A 22134-nucleotide genomic window follows, 5' to 3' on the forward strand; every position below is an offset into this window, starting at 1 on the left:
GGCAGCAGCGCCACCGCCGTGGGGAACAAAGGTTTGTAGCGGTGCCCGAGCAGCCGCCCGGGCCGCGGAACCTTATCTGCTGGCTTGCTTTGCACCCCTTTTCGGTGATTTGGGGGCGGCGGGGTGCCCGCAGGAGGGGCGGGCCCGCGCGCAGGGCCTGCGCCGCCCTGGGCTCGCTGCCGCCGCGCCGCGGGGCTTCCCCGCTCTTCCCCTCGCCCCGTCTCGCCTCGCTGCTTTGCGCTTTCGGGCCCGAAGGCGCCGCGGCCGCGCTTGCGGGGAGGAGGCGAGGCCGGGAAGGGCCCCTTCGTCCGTCTCTGCCGTAGTTATCGTGTCTTTGCAGTACTTGTGTTTCCGTGGTGAATTCGAGGGAGGCAGCGTTACATCGCAGGAGGCTCCCTGCGCTGATGTGCGTGGCCTCCCCAGAGCCCGGCTTCAGTGTCAGGGCTGAGCTGGTCCCTAAGTTAGCTCCCGGGAGCCAGTGTGCCCTGTGTTTGGAGCCCTGCTGTGTCTGGCAGTCCACATTGCTTCCCTTTAAAGAAAGCTTTGAGAACAGATTAACATGCGTACCTGCCCCCTTGTTTGCAAACTTTCAGTAACGGTGTAACCATCCGAGCGATGTGTGAACTACACAAGGTAGTGTTTTTGGCACTTAGTGGATGTGTGAGGACAAAAACTTGCTGCAATAGAAATTATGTTGTTGTGGCAGTGGGGTGAGCTCAGGGTAGTGACACAGCCCCACATGCTTGCAGGGAACCAAGTGGCCACCCTGTGTCCATCGCTACAGGCCAAGGGTGTTGGTAGTGCTGTAGTGTGCTACAAAGCTGCATGGAAAGAGCCTCAACCTGGCTTCCCAAGGTTTTTTTATTTGGAGCTAGCGCTGTTAAAATTTTAGTGCACAATAAAGTGTGTATTTCAGAAATAGAAAGGAACATGGTGAAGGAAAAAAAAATCCTTTTTTTGCTGTGTACCTGAGTTGATGACTTAGACCTCAGTAGCAAGTAACTGAGAGGCTACTTTGAGTAGATAGTAGTTATACATATGCACATTTACAAAGTGATAAGTAAGAATCATCTTGTAAAAATTCAGTTGTTTTCCTCTGTGGTAGAATCTGAGGAATGGCTTGTTCGTTTTTTGGAAATGAGTAGGGAAATCTTGACTAGAAACCTAGTCATCACTTTAAAAAATAACAGAAAGTCTAAACTTATTGCTTACACTGAATATAAGCATATGTTGTCTTGTCTTCACCTTTTATGCTTTTACCACCTTATCAGTAGTAAAAACGGATGTTAGTAGTGTTAAAGAAAAATAATATATGTTATGTTGGTTTGGGGGCTTAAAGGGCTAGTCACATGTGAAGGTTCCCAAACCAAAGTGATTTTGTTCTGTTCTGAAGCTGCTGCTGCCATTTCTCCTTATTGTACTAATTAATAACTTCCTTTCTCAACACAAATGAATTCCTCAAGAGATAGTCAGCTGACTTTGTAGAGATTTATTTATCACATGTTTCAACATGTCTGGCTGCTTTGTTCCTCTTTCCTATTGGCGATCTTGGTTTTACACATGAAATATAAGAAAATGAAAATTTGATAAACAACAGAATAACTAGTATTCTTAAGTTTTAATGAATCTTTAGAAATAAAAATCTTTTCATTTTTCACTTAATAAAATCTGCCAAAGGCTCTTATTGTTATCTGGGTTGGGTGATGTTGAGTTATTTTTGAAAACCTGTGAATGGCTGACTATGGCATGGGTGTGCCTGTGCCTCATCTGTATATGGCTTGACCCAGTGACCTGGTCAAATGGTAGCAACTTTGCACCCTTGTTTGTGCTAGGTTTCAGAAGAAATTGAAATGCTTTAAATGTTTTCTGAACATTACCTTTACATGCAAGAAATTCTGTACTTCTGATAAGGATGTTGATCTCCAGCTGTGGAGAAAGTAGCGTTCATGGTCTTGAATGTTAGCGAAGTGCCTGTGAAACGATCTAAGTTACCTATGGCATGAAAAAGTTACAGGACCCCTTTTGCAATAAAATGCTGAGTCTTTCAGTAGTAACTATGAATCAAGATAGCTAGATCTGTTGTACTAGTTTATATGTTGTGCAAAACTGCTGTTGTAATAGGAAAATTGCATATTTTACTTATCCAGTTGACAGCAGTGAGTAGACACCTTGTACAGTCAGCAGTGGCAGGTAGATAACTTCTCTTGGCAAATGGAAAGAAAGGGAACTGAAGCCAGTTGCCAAATTTTTAGCATTAGCTTTAAAAACAACAACAAAACAAAACCAAAAAATTCTTCTTGCACTAATGCTACTATACTATAAACTTACTTTCCAGATGTGAAATGACTGCTTTGATTTTTTTTTTTTTTTTTTTTTTCCCCCTGAGTCTCTAGATAATTAGTTCCTGGGCTGTTCTTCTATTGAAAACTTTTCTGAACTGCAGCAACATGGCAGAGATGAAAAAACTGATAAATTCACTGGACCTTTATGGTTGGTAGTGAATTTGAAAAAAGATATAACACATTTTGTTGCTGTTTAGGGGAATCAGCACTGATAGCCTTTACAAATTGTTTATGTTTGGAGGGGGGAAGAGAGTCCTTTTCCCAGTCTTGGTCACTCTTAACACACAATCTTGATATAAAGACTCATGTTTCACAGTATGCTACATACAAATAAGATTGTCACCTGGGTCTTCTAAGATGCCAACTCAATAGAGAATGGGAAGTTGTTTGTTTTTGTTTTGTTTGTTTGTTTTTAATTTGATTATGTTGCATCTCCTCTTCATTCCAAGATTCAACAAAAATCTTTCAGGGCTCACTGTGCTGGTGATAATAAAAGGTGATAATGGCAGTTGAAAAGTTAAAGCTTTTTTTTTTTTTTAACTATATTTAAAAAATTGTTGGAGGAAAGTAAACAAACCAAGCTTGGAGTTTGTAGGGGTTATTACAGAAGCTACAGCTGCTGATTGTATTACAAATTAAACATTGCATCACATGTAATGTTAATAATGTTAGTCTGGATGCTTCCTATAGCAGAGGTGATAATAAAGATTTAATTGAGGCACTTTTACCTTCATCCAGTATAAGCTATCTTACTCATATGCAATCACGTTGTATTTTTATCATGTTTAATGTACTAATGTAGTGGACTGTGGTTTTTCAGTTTGTAAACAGCGGACAATTACCACTTGGTTGGAGAATAAAGGACCCCAGACAACTGAGTCCAAAAGGTAAAATGTGCAGTATACCTGTTCAAAAGCTGTGTTCTTTGAGTGGGCCTGTGGAGAACTAAAAGTGTGGTTTGCAAGTACAGCCAGCCACTGAAAAAAGGCACCTCTGTTTCTGCTGCTTTCCTTGCCTAGGCACGTCTTCCATGGATATAACTAGTTGACAGAATTTCACTACTGAAAGCTAACTAGCCAAAAAGAAAATTTTTTGCTGGCTTGGCTTACTGAATCAGCACACCATTTAGATGAGTAAGTACTGGTTCTCTTGCAAGGAAAAAGATGGGGATGTGCAGCAATGGAAGGCAAAACAGGACTGCCACTTTTAGTGGCAGACAGCCATTGGATCAGGTTAGCGGTAACGTCCTTAGTAAACAGTTCTGCTTTTATTTTGGTTTAACACAGGGAATAATAACTTTCAGGTTTTGGCTGATGGTCTTGTATTCCACTCACAGTTCTGTTGTTAATTCTGTTGTTAATTTACGGACAAAATTCAGTTTTGCTTCATCTCAGTGGACTGTAATAGTATAAGCACATGCAAGTCAATTTAATTTGGACTAGAATTTACAAGACACTCAAATATGCGTTCAAATTATTTTGCGAAAGATGTTATAAAAGTTTTGCTATTGAATAGTGCCAAGTAAATTTTGATGATACTGTCTGCTGATGTAGTCTGTCAGGAGCAGTGTTGGCAAGACAATTAAACTCTGATGAGTTTCATTTTAATGCTGTCTGCTGCAAAGGAATATCAGATGGTACTCTTCCATAATCCCAATTGTAAATATGCTGGTTTATTTTTCATTAATGTTTGTTAATAATTAGATATTATAATCCATAGTAGTGCTAAAATGATCAACAAAAGACAGGAAGACTTAAGAAAATGATTAATATGGATGTCCAGAGGGCTTGATTACGGGCCCACAGATTGTGGTAAAGCAAAAACGTTAAAACGATACTTAGGAAGTAAATGAATCTTTATTTCAAATTCCCTTTTGAGTATTGCTTTTATATGCCCTCTTCCAGCCTCACTGCCAGGTTGAAGCCTGGCCAGTTTTAAATAGTAAACTCAAGTCATGTGAACACTTCATGTGCCTCTTTATTGCTGGTAACTTTCATGATTCTAGTTTATTCTATTTGAATTTTAGCACAGTATTTTTTTTAAATTTGATTTCTCATTTATATTTGACATCTGTTGAATACCTTTAAGCAGTCACTTCTGAGATGGCATGGCAGTAGCATGACTTTTTCGTTTTGTTCATTGAAGTTTTCAGTGCAGGAACAGATGCACAGATGAGGAATGTAAGTTCTAACATAAAAGCCTCTAAAATCCTTCTATTTTCAAGTAATTTTTTCTATGGTTTAAGTTCGAGGTTATCATCTGATGATCCAAGCCCCTTCATTTTTTTCCTGTCTTTGTTCTGTGCCACTAAGGGGTGTGACTGCTCTCTTTTATCCAGAGTACTCTTTTAGGAGGGAAGCTGTTGTCATTCCTGGAGAGAATGAATGCCTTCAGGAATCTATTAAGATGCTCAGTTGCTGAATTTAGGATTGCATGATGATCAGGAATTTTCCCATTTATTGCGGATGGGATAATGACCAGACAAACAGAGTTTAACATGCTTGGTTTGCATTAATTATATATGATACTGTAATAATACATTCAGTAGAAGATTTTGTGCAGTGATATGTTTACCAAGAGCAGGCAGATTTTTTTTTTTTTAAGATTTATGTAGCATCTAAGTATTTTTCTTCCTCAATAAACTTATACAAAAATTAGTACACAAACGTGATATGATTTTCCAATGTCTCTTGAAAAGTTTAAGCTGGTTGTATAAAACTCGATTAATTTTCCTGTTTAGTTGTTAGGACACATTCTTTCCCATTCTTTGTGTAATACTTAGTACAGAACAAATTAAGTTACTTTTTAATAATGTTTAATTATTAAATAACTAAAATTTAATAATTTAAAATTTAATTTTTGTTAACAGTTTTAAGCATACTCTAGTGTTATACCTGTGTATGGTGATTTTTGAAGAGTCATATGCTGCTTACAAGAGTAAGGAAATAGCATGACATTTTTGAGACTATTGGATTAGTCTGTGTCCTGTTCTTCTAAAAGGTAGATCTGAGGGAATAGCTACAAAGCAATAGAGTTCCTTACTCTTACTGTGCTTAACTGATTAAAAAGAAAGTTAAGGAGGACTTTTAATGATTTCTAACTTCTTTCATTTGGAGAAAATACCTAAATAATGAGCTTTAAGCTAACAAAGGGATAGCTTAATACAGTTTTGGAAAATTTAGAAAGAAAGATTTTAGATTTGAACGTAAGGATAATGAATCACTGGACTAGATTACTAAGGTAAGCAACTGATTCATCATCCTTTGAAAGCTTTAAATGGACATATATTATTACTGAAATATATTCCCAATTTCAGTAAAACTTGTTGGTCCTGGTAGTGCTCACTTAGCAGTTATAATGGGGTTTCTGTTGTATGCTTATAATCATTCTCTGTTTTAAAAAATACATACAGAGATTTCATTTGGAGATAAGACATTAAGTTCTCTTACTTCTCTTCCACAGCTTACAAAGCAAAATTAATAATAATACTGAAGCAAATCCCAAGATGACTTCCATTAAAAAAGACAACTTTTGTGAGCATGATGTGAAAAAACTAGAGAATATTTGTCAGCAAAATTATCCAAATATATCTGTGGAAGGTGGTGCAAAGCACCCAAATTTGCCTCAGACAGGCAGCATGTATAACTGGGAGGCTGAAGGTGTGTGTAAAGATCCAGTCTTGGACACAGAGCCTGCGAAGGGGACACAATCTGGAGACCTGTTTAGAAATGCCAACGTTGATCAGCTGCACAAAACTGGCAAACAGGCTCAAAGAGGCTGTGAAGAAAACAGCGACAATTGGACTCAAAGGAAATTATCGTCAGGCCGGTCTTTGAAAATGGGAAATTCCAAACTTTCTTCAAAAGACACTGAGACTGATGGACAAGTGGCTTCATGCAATTCACAGAAGCTGAGGAGTTGCAATTCTGTTGATGTAGTCTGTTTAACGAGTGAACAAGAGGAAGGGGATGTAGTTCCAGAAAGCCCACTCTCAGATGCTGGTTGTGATGCCTGTGTATCTGATCTTGGAGGTCCTGGGAAACTGAGCAAATGTCGAAGTAGTTCGGGGGATTCTCCTGCTTTTGAGAAAGAAAGTGAACCAGAGTCACCAATGGATGTAGATAATTCTAAAAATAGCTGTCATGGATCAGAGGCTGATGAAGAAACAAGTCCATTTTTTGATGAGCGAGAAGAGATTAATATGTCAAAATCCATAAATCAATCTTCCAGAATTCAATGTGGGGATCCTGAACTGGAGTCAAGAAAGTCACGGTTTTCTACCAAGGGTTGTGAAGGCTTTGGGGGAACAGATAATTCTGTCAAAGAGGATGGTCTGCATACAAAGTCACCTGGGATCTGTCCTGCTCCATTGTCAGAATGCAAAGGTGCAAAACAGGGTGGGAAGAAAGACTCCAAAATCACCTCTCATTTCATGAGGATACCTAAAACTGAGGAGAAAAGGTAATGTTCTGTTTGTCTCTTCATCTCTATTTTCTCACTTGAATATTTTACTTCTCAATGATAGCACTTTGGGTGCTGGGTTRTACAAGGAGTTTTGCAAAATGTATGCTAAGAAATGAAGACAACTTTGATGTTAGCTTGAAATAACCTATTTTTAATGGGACTACATTTTTAAAGGACATGTTTTTCTAGTGCAATTTTTAAAATCATTGGAGACTTAGCTAACATTAGGAATTACGCTCATGGTAGAAAGTTGATTTTGTTTCTGAAAGAAGTGATTTAGGACCATGGGATTTTTAATGCTTGAAAACAAATGGTGATACAGAAGTGCTTTGCAAAGTGTAGATTTAGCATTCGTTGCTTCCTTCAGAATATTTGAGGAAACAAATGTTTTCTTGTTTTTTATTTTGTTTTCTCCATGTTGTCAAAACAGTGCTAAGTCAATTTTATTGACACAACAATGATATTGACCCTTTGAGATCAATGTGAAAATTTTCCTTTTTGAAAGAAGTTGTAGAGATGTGGGTGAGGTTTTTTTGGTCTTTATTCATAATTTGGGAGAAAGGAGGAATAGTGATTAGATGCTACGTCACAGAAACAGAAGCCCTAAGCATGACCCAGGACTCCATGTGCTAGATGTTGTATAAGGACAAAAGGATAATTTCTGCCCYGAAGAGCTTAGATTTCAGTGGGAGGCTGAGAAAGTGAATCAACCGCAAAAGAGTAAGCGGGTGTGGGGGAGGGAGAGAACTATGTTAGTTGGTGTAATAAGCAATTATCTCAGACTAATGTCTCCTCTCGGGTCTTGGAAGTAGGACAAGAAGGTAGTTTTTCACACGTTTACTGGGAGCTCCTTCCAGATGTGAGGAACAGCCCAAACCATACTGGTGAAGGAAATAGCAAGAGGGTGACAAAGGGTGGGAAACTTGCATTTGAAAAATCTTGAGATGAGTAGACTGAGAATGGACTTGGAAAGCAAAAAACCAGTAGTTCTTAAAAAATAAAAAAAAAAATAGTAGTGATGGAGCATTTGCTCAAAGTAGTATGGAAAAGAGGGTCATAAAGCTTAAAATGATGGATTAAGTGAATATTCTTTCCATTAATTTAAATTAAGTGCTGTTGTAACAGAACAGCAGAGGTTGAGACAAGCTTGCGATTGTCAATGCTAAAGAATAGTGTGTTAAAATGGTTGCATGTTTGAGAAGGGAAACTGATGCAAAGTTTTGCTGTGTGGATAAATGGGAATATTAGTGGTGCTTTACAGAATAATTAGTAAGATAAAGTATGAGGCTGCAGAGAAATGTTTTGGCATTAACCAAGATGATGTGAAGGTTTTAAACTTCAGTGCCAGGCAAAACAGTGGAATTGTCTATAGTGCATAAGAGAGCAATTAGAAAATCTTAAAGCTCTCCTCTGAGTTTTAAACAGACCAGGTCTGCAGCAGTTAAGGGTGGCTGAGATCTTGACTTGGGGAGAAAGAAACAGTGCTGTATTAAACTGATTTCAGTCATCAGTGAAGTGTCATACTAATGTGACTACACCGTTTGCATATGATCAGGCAGGTTTTGGGCATTATCTGCACCTGAAGATATTGGCATATACACAGATGCAGCAAACAGGTTGGACAACATCTTTATCCAGGGTGGAGTAAGTTTGCTAAGGGGAACTTAGAGATCTAAACCATACCTCGAAGTGTAGGCTTTTATCTTGTTTTGCATTTTTCTCTGAGAACTTTCTCTTATGAATGAAAAACATTTGGTATGTCACATCARACACATAGCTAAGCCCCAGTCAGATCTGTAGAAACAGTCCTAACTGCTATGTAGGGGCTCTTAGCTGGTCCAGTCAAGTTGTGTGGTTACAGTCCAACAGAAAGAAGAGTAAATAAGTTCTTCTCAAAAAGGAATAAGGGTGACACTACATGAAATGCTGAGAATGGACAGCAGTGCAGCTAGCATAGTCTTTGTGATATGCTAAATGCCAGAATATGTGCTTATTTGAAACATGGGTCTACTTTTGCTTTTTTTGGGGTGGGGGAGGGAGGAGTAAAGTTTGGAATGGACTGTCATGTCCCTTCATATTAATTTCCAAGTAACATTTGTGTCTCCAGTGTCAGCTCATGAGGATGCCAAGCTTAGCACATATTTGAAAAAGTTGYGTCCAAACATCATACTGTAACGTAAAAGCAGTCTTATCTAGAAACATGGTGAAGGTTAAGAGGCTTCCCAGTATTTTTATTTTCTGATATCAAAGCAAAACATGAGGAACAAAAAAGGGTATAAAGTGTTGTGTGGATTATATACTTAGCTCTGAAAATGTTTTCCCATGTTTGAATCTTTAAAGGAAAAAAATTGTTGCACCCATTGCAAGTGTTTCATACCGTTTAAAATGGAGATGATACAAGTTTCATTTTTTCTAAATGCAAATAAAAAAAGAAATTTTGACACATTCTCTCTGACAGTGTAAAATTTTCAATAGCTTTCACAGATTCTTAATGCCATTAATGCATAATCCTATTGCTAAACCTTGTACTTGGATCCAATTTTTATTTCCATTATAAGCCTCCTTTTGGTTGTAGGATTAAAAAAAGGGAGAGAGGAGGAGGTCTACTTTTTTCTATGCCTGTGTATAACAGGAGTCTCCCTTCTCTGTACCAGACAGACTTGTTTGTTAGGCAGTTTGTATGCATTTGCTGTGGATTTTCATCAGGTTCAGATTTTTCTTCCCCAAAATATTTCAGATTAACAATCACACATATTTGTTTTGAAGAGGATAACTTCATCTGTTCTTGCACGCATTTGAAATTTGCAGGTGTTTTTTGAATAACTTTTAATTTTTGACTTTCATTGCAAGTATTTATTCTGACGTGAAAAATTCAACTCAGAAAAGGTGATCAAGAATTTAATTTTAGTTTGTAGTTTAAAGGAGTGCGTGCATGCATGCATATGTGTGTGTGCGCACATGCGTACGTGTGKTTTTTTTTCTAACTAACAACTGAGAAAGGGCTCTAGAGAGGATCCTGACAAATGCAGACCGGTGAGTCTGACTTCTGTCCCTGGTAAGGAATAGGATCATGGATAAACAGAGTCTGGGAAAGACTCAGCATGGCTCTGCAGGGGAAAATCCTGCCTTGTTAACCTACTGCAGTTCTGCAAAGGTGCTTGTGAGCATGTAGAAAAAGGAATTTCAGTGAACATAATGTAGTTGGGGCGGGGGGAGAGGCTGTTGTTAGTGGTGGGGGTTTTCCTCCCAAATAAACCTTTGGCCTGGGGCTGCAGCAAGGCTAGCCCAGAAACTGGCAGGATTGTAAACTTCACCCTGAAGTGGAAACCCCATGCATTTGCCTACCAAGTTTTTCAGTGGAAATGAAATGTTTAATTATATTTGTATTTAACAGCAGGAAAGAAAAGTGTGAATTCAAGCCTCAGAGGCCGGGAAGGAAGATTCCTAAATATATGCCACCTCCTCTTCCAACTAATAAGAAATGGTTTGGGACACCAATTGAAGAGATGAGAAGAATGCCTTTGTGTGGGGCCCGTCTTCCTCATCTGCGACCCTCGGCTAATCACACAGTAACCATCAGAGTATGATTATTCAGAGTATTACCTGAGAACAAAAGTTTCTTACTGAGTTGATATTCACTAATAAGAAATTAATACAGTCCTGCCATGCATTAGTTTTACTACATTAGCAGGTTGCGGAAATCTTTCTTTGCCGGTCCTTGCTGTCAGACTGGGGCAACTGATTTTCCTGAAAGTTGACTTGTCTTCTGATACACAGAATCAGGATATTAAGATCCAGAAGAAATGTAATTATGGTTTTATTGCCTCTGGCCTGTTAGAAGTATTTTTCCTTTGCACAGGTATATGCATGCTTCCTGGTCTGATTTGTAAGCTGTGGGACTTTAAGTATGTTTGCAGGTAAAATTTGTACTTAAACATGCTCTGTTTTTAATATGTCTCTATTTTGGATTCAGGATATAAAATAGGTTCAAGATATAAAAAAGACTATGAATGAAGAGGAGTTGGTAGCAGTTTTAGCACTGAATTTTAGGTCAAATCTGACATATATGTCTTTATTCCTTTGGAGTAATATGTAGTTGAATTATTGTTGAAAGAAAATGCGTGACCAGAAACCTGCAGGGTCCTGGACAAATCCCAAACAAAATGAAGTGCATTAACTTTAAATAAATGCAAATCTTAAGGAAATCAGTGCCACCAGAAAGCCATGCAACAGATTAGGTCTTTAAGAACATTGCATTATTTATTTTTACATTTCTTCATATTTTGTGGAGAAAGTTTAAACTATTGCTATATCTATAATAACTTATCATCCTGTTCATTGTTAGCTTAAAAGATGTTATTTATGTGCTTGGCAATGGTTACTTTTCGAAATATATTTTGAATACTTTGGTGAAAATATTTTGATTAAGTATCTACTTAACTTTATAAATGAGGATATCTTTAGCTGATAATTAGACATTAAAATAATTGCACATATTGCCTTTATTTTGGTGCACATTAAGAGATTGAATGTTAAGGTGTTCTTCTTTTTACCAAGTTTAAGACTTGAGGGGATCTTTACAATTCTGTAGTTTTTGCCTCCTGTCTGAAGCCATAGAATTCCTATCAGTAACCTCAGTGAGCATTCATTTTTTGGTTTTAAGTTGTGGCATATGTTCTGGATTTAGAGAGATGGAAAAATCCATCGCATAGGTTTTTTGCTGTTCTAGCTTTCTCCCTTTCCAAAAGCGGTGACTGTAGATGAGAGCTTGTCATTTAATTATGCTTGTGCTTTCTGTTTCTTTTTTCCATATAAAATTTCTGAAGTGAAGCTTGAACTTTTCTTTCTCCCTACCGCTGGGTTGTAGGTAGACCTCTTGAGGGAAGGAGAGGTACCTAAACCTTTTCCAACTCACTACAAAGATTTGTGGGACAACAAACATGTTAAAATGCCCTTCTCGGAACAAAATTTATACCCTGTAGAGGATGAGGTAAGATAAAAGTACTTACAGCTGTGCAATAAAATGTGTGTGTTTAGAGACATATATAGATAGACAGATAAAAATAAAAGTTTTCAGTTTTTCTGTGTTTTCACTCATGCTCAGTTGGCAAATTGTATGTTTGGAATTGAAAGATCTAGTAGATGGACATATCTGGTCTGAAAAGCTGGATTCTGGGACATGATGCTTCAGACAGAGGGGAAGATTTTTTTTCTTCTAGTAATTATTTTATCAAGCTGTTTATGTGGTTGTAGAGGACAGAGGGAGGATTTTATTGGTAAAGCAATTTGGGATAACCACAAATATGAATGAAGTTGTAACCAAATTCTGACTATAATACTCTGTCAGGTGTTGCTCACTGATTGAAATATATCTGACTTTGCTGTTCTGCTAAAATGATGGCAGAAAGATTAAAGAGTTGGCCTTGCGTGGTCTGTTGATCAGTGTTTCTTGTCATGGCTTGAGACTTACTTAAGCATACCTGCTGAAACACCTTAAAGGGCAGTGATTAAAGTGAACATGTGTCCTGAGGTGAAAACTGTATTGTTGTTGATACTTGAAGCTGGAATGGAGATTTTTATAACCTCTAGGAACTACCCTCTATGTTTTTCGTTTATCAACTGTACAGATGCAGTGTAAAATGAATTCAATTGATGTTTCAATGATAAAAGGTTGATAAGATCTTTGTTGCCAGTCAAGCAAGATAAGTTGTACCTGCCCCGCAGTAGTCTCAAATATCATGTAATTGCTTGGAATAGGCACTAAGACTTCCTGTTGGGAAAAAATATTATAGGATGTTTTAAATTGGGTTGGTGAAAGAGTGAGCCATAGCAATCTGTTTTTTTATAATCTGTGCCCTTAATTTTCTTAATATTACATTTTTATAAAGTTACTTCAATTTACATTCTGAGTTGTGGATTTTATAAACTGTGGTAATGTTTTATGTGCAGAATCCACTCTCTTCATTCAGCCTGAGGAATAGTGCTGCGTATGTGAAAAAGAGGGCTTCAATTAAAAAGCAACTCTTTAGAAAGTAAAATGCACCGGCCTAAAAGTTGCAAAAAGTCCTTTATAGTTACTCAAAATACATCGCTTATTTTTAAATAACCTCACAAATAAAACTACCCTTCTAAATTTTGTAGCAAGGAAGACAATTAGCGCTAAATATCTTTCCTTTTTTTTTATGTTTTCATCTGACTTTTTGGGGGCTTTTGTTTTAAAGAATGGGGATAGAACTGCTGGAAGTCGATGGGAACTAATCCAAACTGCCTTACTTAACAAATTTACCTGCTCACATGATTTGAAGGTAAGTTTGTCAGTTTGAAACCAAGTCTATATAGATATATGGATTAGAAATACTTTCAGACTTCTTATGTGGTGCTGTCAATGAGTTTAGCTCAGTTCTATTTGTTTAATCACTTAAAATCTATGCTATTCAAGAGATCCCCTAATGAATGCTACAAATTCACTGGGCGAGGAAGATGGGGGAACGTTTTGTTTTTCTCCCAGTAATCACTTCTGATTATGGTGGGTATCTCTGAAGGATATTACAATTTAAAGGGGCTTACATTTGTTAAGAACTCTTCTGTACTGCCACTATAAATACAATAGCTGCTGAACAGCATTATTAGGTCTTGTGTTTAATTTTTTTTAAGCTATATTTTTAAAACTAAATTTAAAAAGAAGTACTGTCACCCTTTTGTGGAACTCGAATATGGAATCTCTGTTTTGTTCTAACTTAGTATACTGTAGTTAATTAAAAGAATTAGACAGAAGGATTAAAGATAGTACTTCTTGTGGTTAAAAATAAGGTTGGCCTCTCCTGAGTGAATCTGACACAAGAACGGTTCACACCAGTGTATGACACTAAATTTGAAAAAATTCAAGCTGCTGGAAAAAAAACTTTAAATTTTGAGGCTAATGATCTGTTGATAACTCTGATAATTCTCCCCAACTCTTTACTTTTCCACCAAGAATTAATGATTTGTGATTTGGAGCAGCTAAAAATTGATCTTATGGTTTTACAAAGAATAATGCAATTTAGATTATGCCTGAAAGGCAGGGAAGGAGGAGGATGGGGAAACTACAGACACTTTAGAGGAACTGTTAGTGCTTCTTCCCTCTTCCCCTCCCTCCCAAGCAACTAATCAAACTTCCTTTGATAATATTATTTTATTTGGTATTATATTTTCTTGAGAATTCTTTAAGCTGGTTCTTGTTGTGGAAGGGCCAAGTCAATTTTGTTGTGGTTCCAATCCTTTAGGTTCTTAAACTGGTAAAACTTCTGCCATGTTGCAGAGGGATGCTTCTCTGTCCCTCTGTCCCTCTGTCCCTCTGTCCCTCTGTCCCTCTGTCCCTCTGTCCCNCTCTGTCCCTCTGTCCCTCTGTCCCTCTGTCCCTCTGTCCCTCTGTCCCTCTGTCCCGACAGCAGGGGTGTGTGTGTTCAGATTGCTTATGCTGTGTGTTGTAGGCAGATCCAAGGAAGCCTTGTCTTGTTTTGTGCTAGGAGGAAAAAACTGTAGACCATAGCTCTTTCACCACTGAGCTTAAAATATGGGATTTATTAACATGGGGTTGTGCCATGTTAGTATGGTTGCATGTATTTTGGTAGGCTCTGACAGGTTTCAGCCACTAGATGGTACTGTTCCTTCAAAAAGGAAGTGTCATAAAATCATTTTTCTTCTGTGTCTCAAAGCTTTATTTTGTTGTGTTCCTTCCTTAGGAGGCTATACTGAGATACAATGTTGCTTATGCCAAGAAATGGGACTTCACAGCTCTCACTGACTTTTGTGATAAGGTAAACCAAGTTGATTTAAAATAGGAAAAAAAGGGTAAAATCTAAAGAATTGTACTTTGTTTATGTATCCTGAATTGCTTTTGGCTTCATTTCCTCTTTCAGGGCTGAAGGTCTGCCTGTTGCAATAAAAATCTATATGAATAATTATTTGGCTGATAACTTTAGTTGAAATAGTTATTATGCTTTAGAAACTAGATTTGTTTTAAATCTTATGCTGCTAATTTGGGTGTTTCAGTAACAGGTTACTGAAGGTAAGAAGATAAGGTGAGAAACCCTTTTTGGTTTATGGAAACCACGTTTATTAATAAACTGTGTTAACACTTCCAATGTAGTTGTTTCCTGTTTTAGAAAATGTTGCTCTTTTAAAAAACGAACAAAAACTTTAATACTATATTGTGATGGTGTTTGTATAGACTGTGCTTTGCTGGTCTAGCAGTAAAATTTTGCTATATGCCAAGATGATCAATTTAAATCCTGGAGCCCTTGAAAGATTGGGATGGTTATTATGTTTTCATATTTCCTTCCTGGAAGAGATTTGGGGTGGGGGAGAATATCAGATGACAAATGGAAGTTGGACTATTTTTAATGTACTTCTGGTTGATGATCACAAACTATACCAATTAACACAGTATGGGAGATTAAATGAGATGCAACACTAAGTGTTGTAGAGAATGATGATCCCCCCCACAACTCAGGAATGTTTTAAAACAACAAGAGTGCTTGTTATTTTGGGAGGTTTGCTAAGCTGTATTAAGGTACAGCAGAAACTAAATTTGATTTGAAGTGAATTTTTGTTATGTTTAAAATAGATGTCAGCTTGATTCATGTGATCAGAGGATTGTTCTTTCTGTTGCCTCTTTCCCTTGCTTTTAAGGACTAGTATTTTACAGAAGGGATTTTGTTTTAGATACAACAGAATACTGGTATTACTGGAGGAAGGTAGCTGTAAAATTCTTGTGGCTTCTCATTTGCCAGCTATGAGAGCTACCGCTTTGGTCTATCTTGTCAATTTAGTGCTCCCTCATCTGTGATATTTCTTCATGAGACTGTAATGACAGAGGTTGTGGACATTTGGCTACTTTGCTATTGTTGGCTCTTGTACTACCTGAAGCTAATTTGGTCTGTTTAACTGGCCTTAAACTGGTCCTTCTTACATTATCAAAAATTGTATTTAAATTATAAAAATGTTTTAAAGTATAAGCAAACTATTTGCTTATAAACCTTACTGAGGAGTGCACCTGGGTGGCAGCCTATTGCTGCAAATACATCTGAGCTTGCCATGATGCATTTATGTTATGCCTTTGGGAGTTCAGAAACTATGGGTGATTAGATTCAGAGATCATCAGCCGTGGGGAATAAGTAATATTAGCCCTCTCAAGAGGAGAGGAACAATAGGAAAATAAACTATGTATTAGGCATCAGTCTTTCACTGGGGTCAAAAGGCAATTTCTGTCACCTAGGAATGATGATTGATTTGTGAGATTCCCTGATGAAAGGAGGAAAGCTGTTCCAAAATATTTTCTTAGACCAAGGTGAAACGTGCAAAACTATTTAAAAAACAAATAGTGAAGACTATGGGAACTTGTAGACTACCAGAACAGAACCCTACTCTGACTTAATTTATTGAATATGTTGAGCTCAGTGAAAGGAATATGTGGAGAGGGAACATCTTAGAAGTTTAAATCTATTCTATCATTAAGGGATATGTGAACTTTAAGTTTTGTAAATTAGCAAGGCATCTACTTTCAGAGGCTTTGCACAATGTATTTGCGGTCTGCTTAAGGGAGCGTCTATTGAGCGAAAAGTTCAGCTCCTCGGGATCCTCTGTGGAAATGACCTAAATATACTAGCTATAGTGAATGGTGGCTTTTGAAGTTACTGTGTTTGGGAGCTAATGATTATGGATTTACCACTGGCTTATGTTTTTCCTTGTTTGTCCTCTGTTTTTTAGAGGAGCAGGGGAAGCATTTTGGGTGACTTCTGCTCAGCAAAAGCTGAGGAGATTGCATGACAGGAAAGCCGGCTTGAGTAATCAGGCCAAAGGGAGGAGAAGCTCAGTAAAAGGTTTTATTTCAGAAATAGTGACAAATATTTTTTAAAAAATATTTAAACAGATTCTTTGAGCCTCAAATCTCTGTCTCTGTTCTTGGGTACTATTGACTTCCTATACGCTCTTAACCAGGAATGCTATGGTCTGTTTTAGGAAGGGACTGGGTCTGCACACCTAATAGTGTCTGTTTTAGTGATTCATTGGAGGTCATTGTATTTGGAATTACTTTGGTAGGTCTGTGTTTGTTAAATTATAAAGCATAATTTGGTGTTATAGCTTATGATTCTGGACACAGCTCACCTAATCTGTTGCTAAATGTTTTCATATCAGTGGGTTTCTCTTGCATTGTTTCCTATTTTAGGTAGTTTCCTTTCAAGGTATGCACTCAAGATCGTCATTCTTTAAAATCTTAGTTGTAAAATTCCAATCAATTTTCTTGTAATAACAGTAATAACCAGTTTCTGGGACTTTTCTTAAGTTTATTTTCCTAACTAAAGGAAAGCAAATGTCATGTACTGTGTGACCCAGGACTTCCACTGTATAGGTATAGATCACTTCTTTCATGGTTCTGATACTGTCACACATACATGTTTAGTACCAACAACTGGGTGACATGAGGAGGGCAAGATCTAAAAAGACTCTTCCTTATAAGACTGATGGTATGCAAATGATTCATTTGCATTTTTTGTAATCCTGTGTTGGATACAGACACTTAATTTTGAAGCTGTCGTATTAAATTTGCTGAAGTGAAGTAATTAGTAAAACGGTGGTTTAATCTATTTGAATGGACTTTTCTGTCCTGTTGAAATTCTTTAAATGGTAAGATTTGTTGGGCTTGTTGATGTAATTATCAAAAAGGCCTGGTGATTTTGTATGGGCTGTATTGCTTGGTGACTGTAGCATTGCCTGATTTATAAGGGTAACAACAGCTGTGGTTCTTGGATAACAGCAAGAGCTTGCCTGTGCCCTCCCAGGTATGTTTTCTGACTGTGGGCAGTATACTAATGGAAAGCTTTCAAAGATAACTCTGTTGTAGACCTCTACCTCAAACAGAATGGGATGTTTGTTTCTCCACCTAAAATCCTGTTCTGTACTTAGTCGTCTGTGCACCAGATAGGAGGAGGACTGTGTAGAACAAAATGTAATACAATGATTTGCTTCAGGGGAGACAACTTAAATTTTGCAGGCCAGTTCAATTCTGTCATGTAAAGTTGATAATAAGTTGATGCCCTGAATTACCTTAGCAAGTCTAGGCTAAAGCTTTGTTTGTATTTAATAGTAATGTTTTCGGGAAGAACTGTTATTTGAAAAACTTACCAAGTTAGAAGAGCTACAGTGTTGCTGTGACCAACAAAGTAATGGTCACCTTTTATATTAGTTGTTGAGAAGACATCCTGGCATAGAAGTAAACTATTTGGCTTGACTGCTTTTGAAGCATCTAGATAAAATAATGCATTCCAATTATATCTAACATATTTAATTCATATTTTCCCTGTTCATTGTGAATGTGTAATTTATCTTAATTTAGATTACAAACTCTTCACAGTTGTATATCTAATTGTACAGTTGTTGCGCAGGCCCTGATTCTTGTGGGGTCTTTGAGACAGTATAATAAAACCCATAAGTAGCTACATTGCTTTAAAATGCTAACCACAGAGTTATAATCAGGAACTGTCTTAAAATAAGCTGTAAGTCTCCCATACTTAAAGTAGTGGATGCAAATTGATTAGCTTTTAAAATTGCTTCTTAGTGGATGCTTCAGCCATGTAAAAGCCTCCTCTTACCTCATAGCAGTCTGCTTTTTTAATTGACACTCAAGACATGAAGTACAGCTGAATAGTACATCTCTTTGTGCTTTAAACACAGGTTAATCTTAGATAGCCAGAGTGTAAAAAGTGTCAAGCCAGTGTGTCACACTTATGTCCTTTGTAGAAGGTGTGGTAATTTAAAATAAATTTCCACCTCTTTTCTGAACCCATTCAGTTCTGTTTAAAAAAAAAAAAAAAAAGTGTTTTATGAAATGACTGATGTTTTTGTCGTTAACAAGGAAAAATTTGGAACAGGAAATACTAATCCACATAAAGCAATATATGGCAATGGATTTAATTATATTACTGACATTAGAAAAAGGGTGAATGTGTTTAAGTATGCTATATCCTTTTGTCTCTGATTTAGGAAGTTGAAAACAGTGCTGACCTCAAGTGCCAGGTATCTAGTATTTTTGCATCTTAAGTACTAATATTGTTCTCCTTCTCTGCCAACTGCTGAAAGTACCAGAAACTAATATGCCATCTCTTTAGCTCTCTTGTGTAGCATTCCATTAAATTAAATCCAAAATATTTGCCAAACAATTCATATCCTCAGTGAATCAATACACTTTAGTGATTTTTCACAAGAATGTGACAAATCCACAGTATGTTACAGAAAGAGGATCATCTGCTTATACATTCAAGATATTTTGAGACGCTTACCTCTAAGAAAGGTTTTGATTTTAATTTTTATCACATTCCTATTATATTTGAAAGTAAAACTTGCTTTGCTGGAAAATTCTTAACCTGGCAGTGTTTTTTTGATTKATATATATATATATATTAATGTATATAATAAAATATATATTAATTTTTTTGAAAGAAGGATGTCAGATTCATGAGATTTTTCTTTCTTTGAACATCTTTTAATTAATATGGAGGTTTGAACTTCTAGGAAACAGTTGTTTCTTGTTTTATGTACAGCTTTGAAACTTAAAACAATTCTCAGTATGATACCTTTTCAGAACACTTAGAGTTTTTGGGAGGCTACATTTTGAAACAAATGGATGTTTGTGATAAGAAGAAACAAAACCCATGCATGGATGATGTCTCTGGTGTGTGAAGAGAAGGAAAAAAGTGTAATGCCTACTTTACCATTACTTCCACAACCTGGCTTCTCTACAAAGAATGATAGCATTTGTCTAATGTAATTTGTTCTCATATTTTGTAACAAAAGTGTGTGTGTGTACATATAAAAATGGAATGCAAAGTAAAAATGAAGCAATAAATATGACAGTTAATATTAAAAATTAGTCAAAATGCTTATAAAAAGTGGAGTTCTAATTGCATGTGCAAACTTAGAAGGCTGAAATTTTAACATTGAAAGTTATATAGATTTGTCTCTGTAATTACAAGGGACTGATGCATAAAACATCTGAAATGTTGTAGCCACTGTCAAAAATTCATACTTTTTACTATTTTCAGCTTTTTATTTAAAAATTGGTAATTTTACATAGCATGTGAAGAGGATTTTGAGACATTATTTCTTGATGTGTGTTTGTCAAAAGAAAAAGGGTTATAAAGCCAATGTAGATAAAGTTTTTAGTCTTGGCACATCTTGTGGGAGATTCCAGGGTAGAAAGAAAAATTAAGTGATAAAACATGTGGAGAGAAAAAAAAATGTCCTGTTGCACGGGAAAGACAGTGGTGCTGCTTCTTGCATGTCATTCTGGCTGGGATCTAGTGTTTATTTTTTCCAGCTGAACCAAGAAGAGCATCTGTCTCCTTGATTTGTTCTTGTTGGTGGCTTTGAGATCTGATAAATGTTGTTGCTTCTCATAAATAGTATGTTTTGAATCGGATTCAGCTTTTTTAATTGATTAACAGAGTTTAAGCTTAAAAGAAAATGTCACTTTTTTAATCACACTTTAATTATTTGATGTAGAACTTTGGATAGGTATGAGAAACTTAAGTACATGTTACCTTCCTGTTACACTAATACAGTGCTGAACAATTTTGTTTAAAAGAATTGCAAAAAAAATCAAGGCGGTATTTTTAAGTGCGTTCTACTTTGTTTCACCATCCATTTAGAAATTTGTGTCCTCTAGTGGCTACTTAAACAGCACTTTATATGTATGGTCATACTTACTGGTTTTCTTCACTATACTATTATTACAGCTAGCTAAGGTGGTTGATGTGTTCTGTGTCTGAATAATAATTCAAGACCTGAGGAAAAAGGTGCAATCCAGACCTGAGATACAGTATCAGTCTTTTGTTGGGGAGCAAGGCTGTAGCGTTCTGGAAATGCTTAAAAATTTAAGAGCTAGATCTCGGGATCAAAGGAAATGTGTCTTGGGTTATAGTTTGGAGTTCATCAAAACAGCAGCTTTTGGTCAGCAGTGCTGCTTTAAACAATTGCCTCTTGCTCCACAAAACCATCTCTGGCTTTTAAAACAAAACAACAACAACAAAAAAACACTACTGGCAAGTCTGCTCTGGTTCATTTGACTAACACATCTGGATACTAACAATACTCCATAACTTTAATCACTCCGTTAATTATACTGAAATGCTTACCTATTAATGCTGAAGCTGTAGTTTAACATCTGGCAGTGATACCACTTATTCTGGCTTAAATACCTACTAGCTGTTATCTTCTGTGCATATAACTTGTTCCCACCCTGACTTGCCCTTCATGCTGTACCAGAGTAAATTTTTATAAAGACATGCATTCAGGTCAGAGAAGTAGCCTAAAAGTGTTACTTTTAGACAGACAGAGTCCTTGATCTTGCTCATCATGCAGCTGCCCAAACAGGTGCGCCAACACATTTGTATGTCTTTAGTACCTGACACTAAAAGGGTGCTTGTATCTGTCCTAACCCCAACAACCAGAAGAGTGAGATGGGAGAAATCTTTTATCAAGTATCAGTCCTGTATTTTTATATATGGTAATGGTTAACTTTAATCTTTTGATGTGCCTTTGGTTGGATATATGTTTACGGAGTTGTTTGTCTTTTGCCTCTGCAACCTTTCCTCCAAAGCTTTTTGTGTATCTACAGACACAGACTCAGGGCATAAAAGGAAAACTAGACATTTTGACTTAATTGGTAGACATTAATCACTGGTGCAAATATGTTTGTCAGATTTTTATCTGACGTCTTTTGTCTCCTCTTGCTTAGAGTCTTGATTTTAAAATGGAAATTCTCACTCTTTCTGAATTCTTTCCAGCACAAAAAACCCCGTGAGATTTTTGGGGGGTTTATTTGCTAACGCTTGTACTTATGTTATGGCTGAATCTAATTAAAGACAACTGTTTTGAACTGAATGCTAATTGGAACCATTAGAAGGTATGGTCTAGATGTGATGAAACACAGACTTTACGATCAGGCTGTGTTGGGTTAAATCAAACTGTGACGTCTCAAATAAAACGACTGATCTATCTTATACCAGTAAACATAATCTATGATGGTCTCTGGGAAACATTGTCACATGAGCTGCACTTTGGCACTTCAGAGTTCTTGGCCTTTGTTGCCCTGACTATAAACGTGTACGGCAGGCGTTTTCCAGGGAAGGGTGCGAAGGCAGTGTCTCTTCTCATGATGTCGCTGTCTCCTAGCCTGCATGTCCCCACGCGATAATTCCCCTCAAAGCAACATACATGGGGGGATATACAGTATTCCAGGTCTGTAGAAGTCTTTCTGTGGAAGCTAGAAATGGTGTCAAATTGCTTCTGC

The 22134-nt window shown here is 37.0% G+C and overlaps 1 protein-coding gene across 2 annotated transcripts in view; it reads left to right on the plus strand.

Annotated features, from left to right (window-relative positions):
• The first annotated feature begins 3162 nt into the window (after positions 1-3162).
• Positions 3163-22134, plus strand: part of PARG (poly(ADP-ribose) glycohydrolase) — a 79252-nt gene continuing 60280 nt past the window's right edge. Inside the window, exons 1-6 of one of the 2 annotated variants that reach the window (XM_026069902.1) lie at positions 3163-3229; positions 5805-6803; positions 10201-10387; positions 11674-11796; positions 13028-13111; positions 14528-14602. In XM_026069902.1, the coding sequence (XP_025925687.1) occupies positions 5848-6803; positions 10201-10387; positions 11674-11796; positions 13028-13111; positions 14528-14602 (1425 nt within the window). In that variant the 5' untranslated portion in view covers positions 3163-3229; positions 5805-5847. The remainder of the gene's footprint in view (positions 3230-5804; positions 6804-10200; positions 10388-11673; positions 11797-13027; positions 13112-14527; positions 14603-22134) is intronic. The other variant, XM_026069901.1, reaches the window with a different exon arrangement.

The sequence above is a fragment of the Apteryx rowi genome, unplaced genomic scaffold (assembly GCF_003343035.1).
Source record: "Apteryx rowi isolate R43461 unplaced genomic scaffold, aptRow1 scaffold_30, whole genome shotgun sequence".
Classification (NCBI taxonomy): domain Eukaryota; kingdom Metazoa; phylum Chordata; class Aves; order Apterygiformes; family Apterygidae; genus Apteryx; species Apteryx rowi.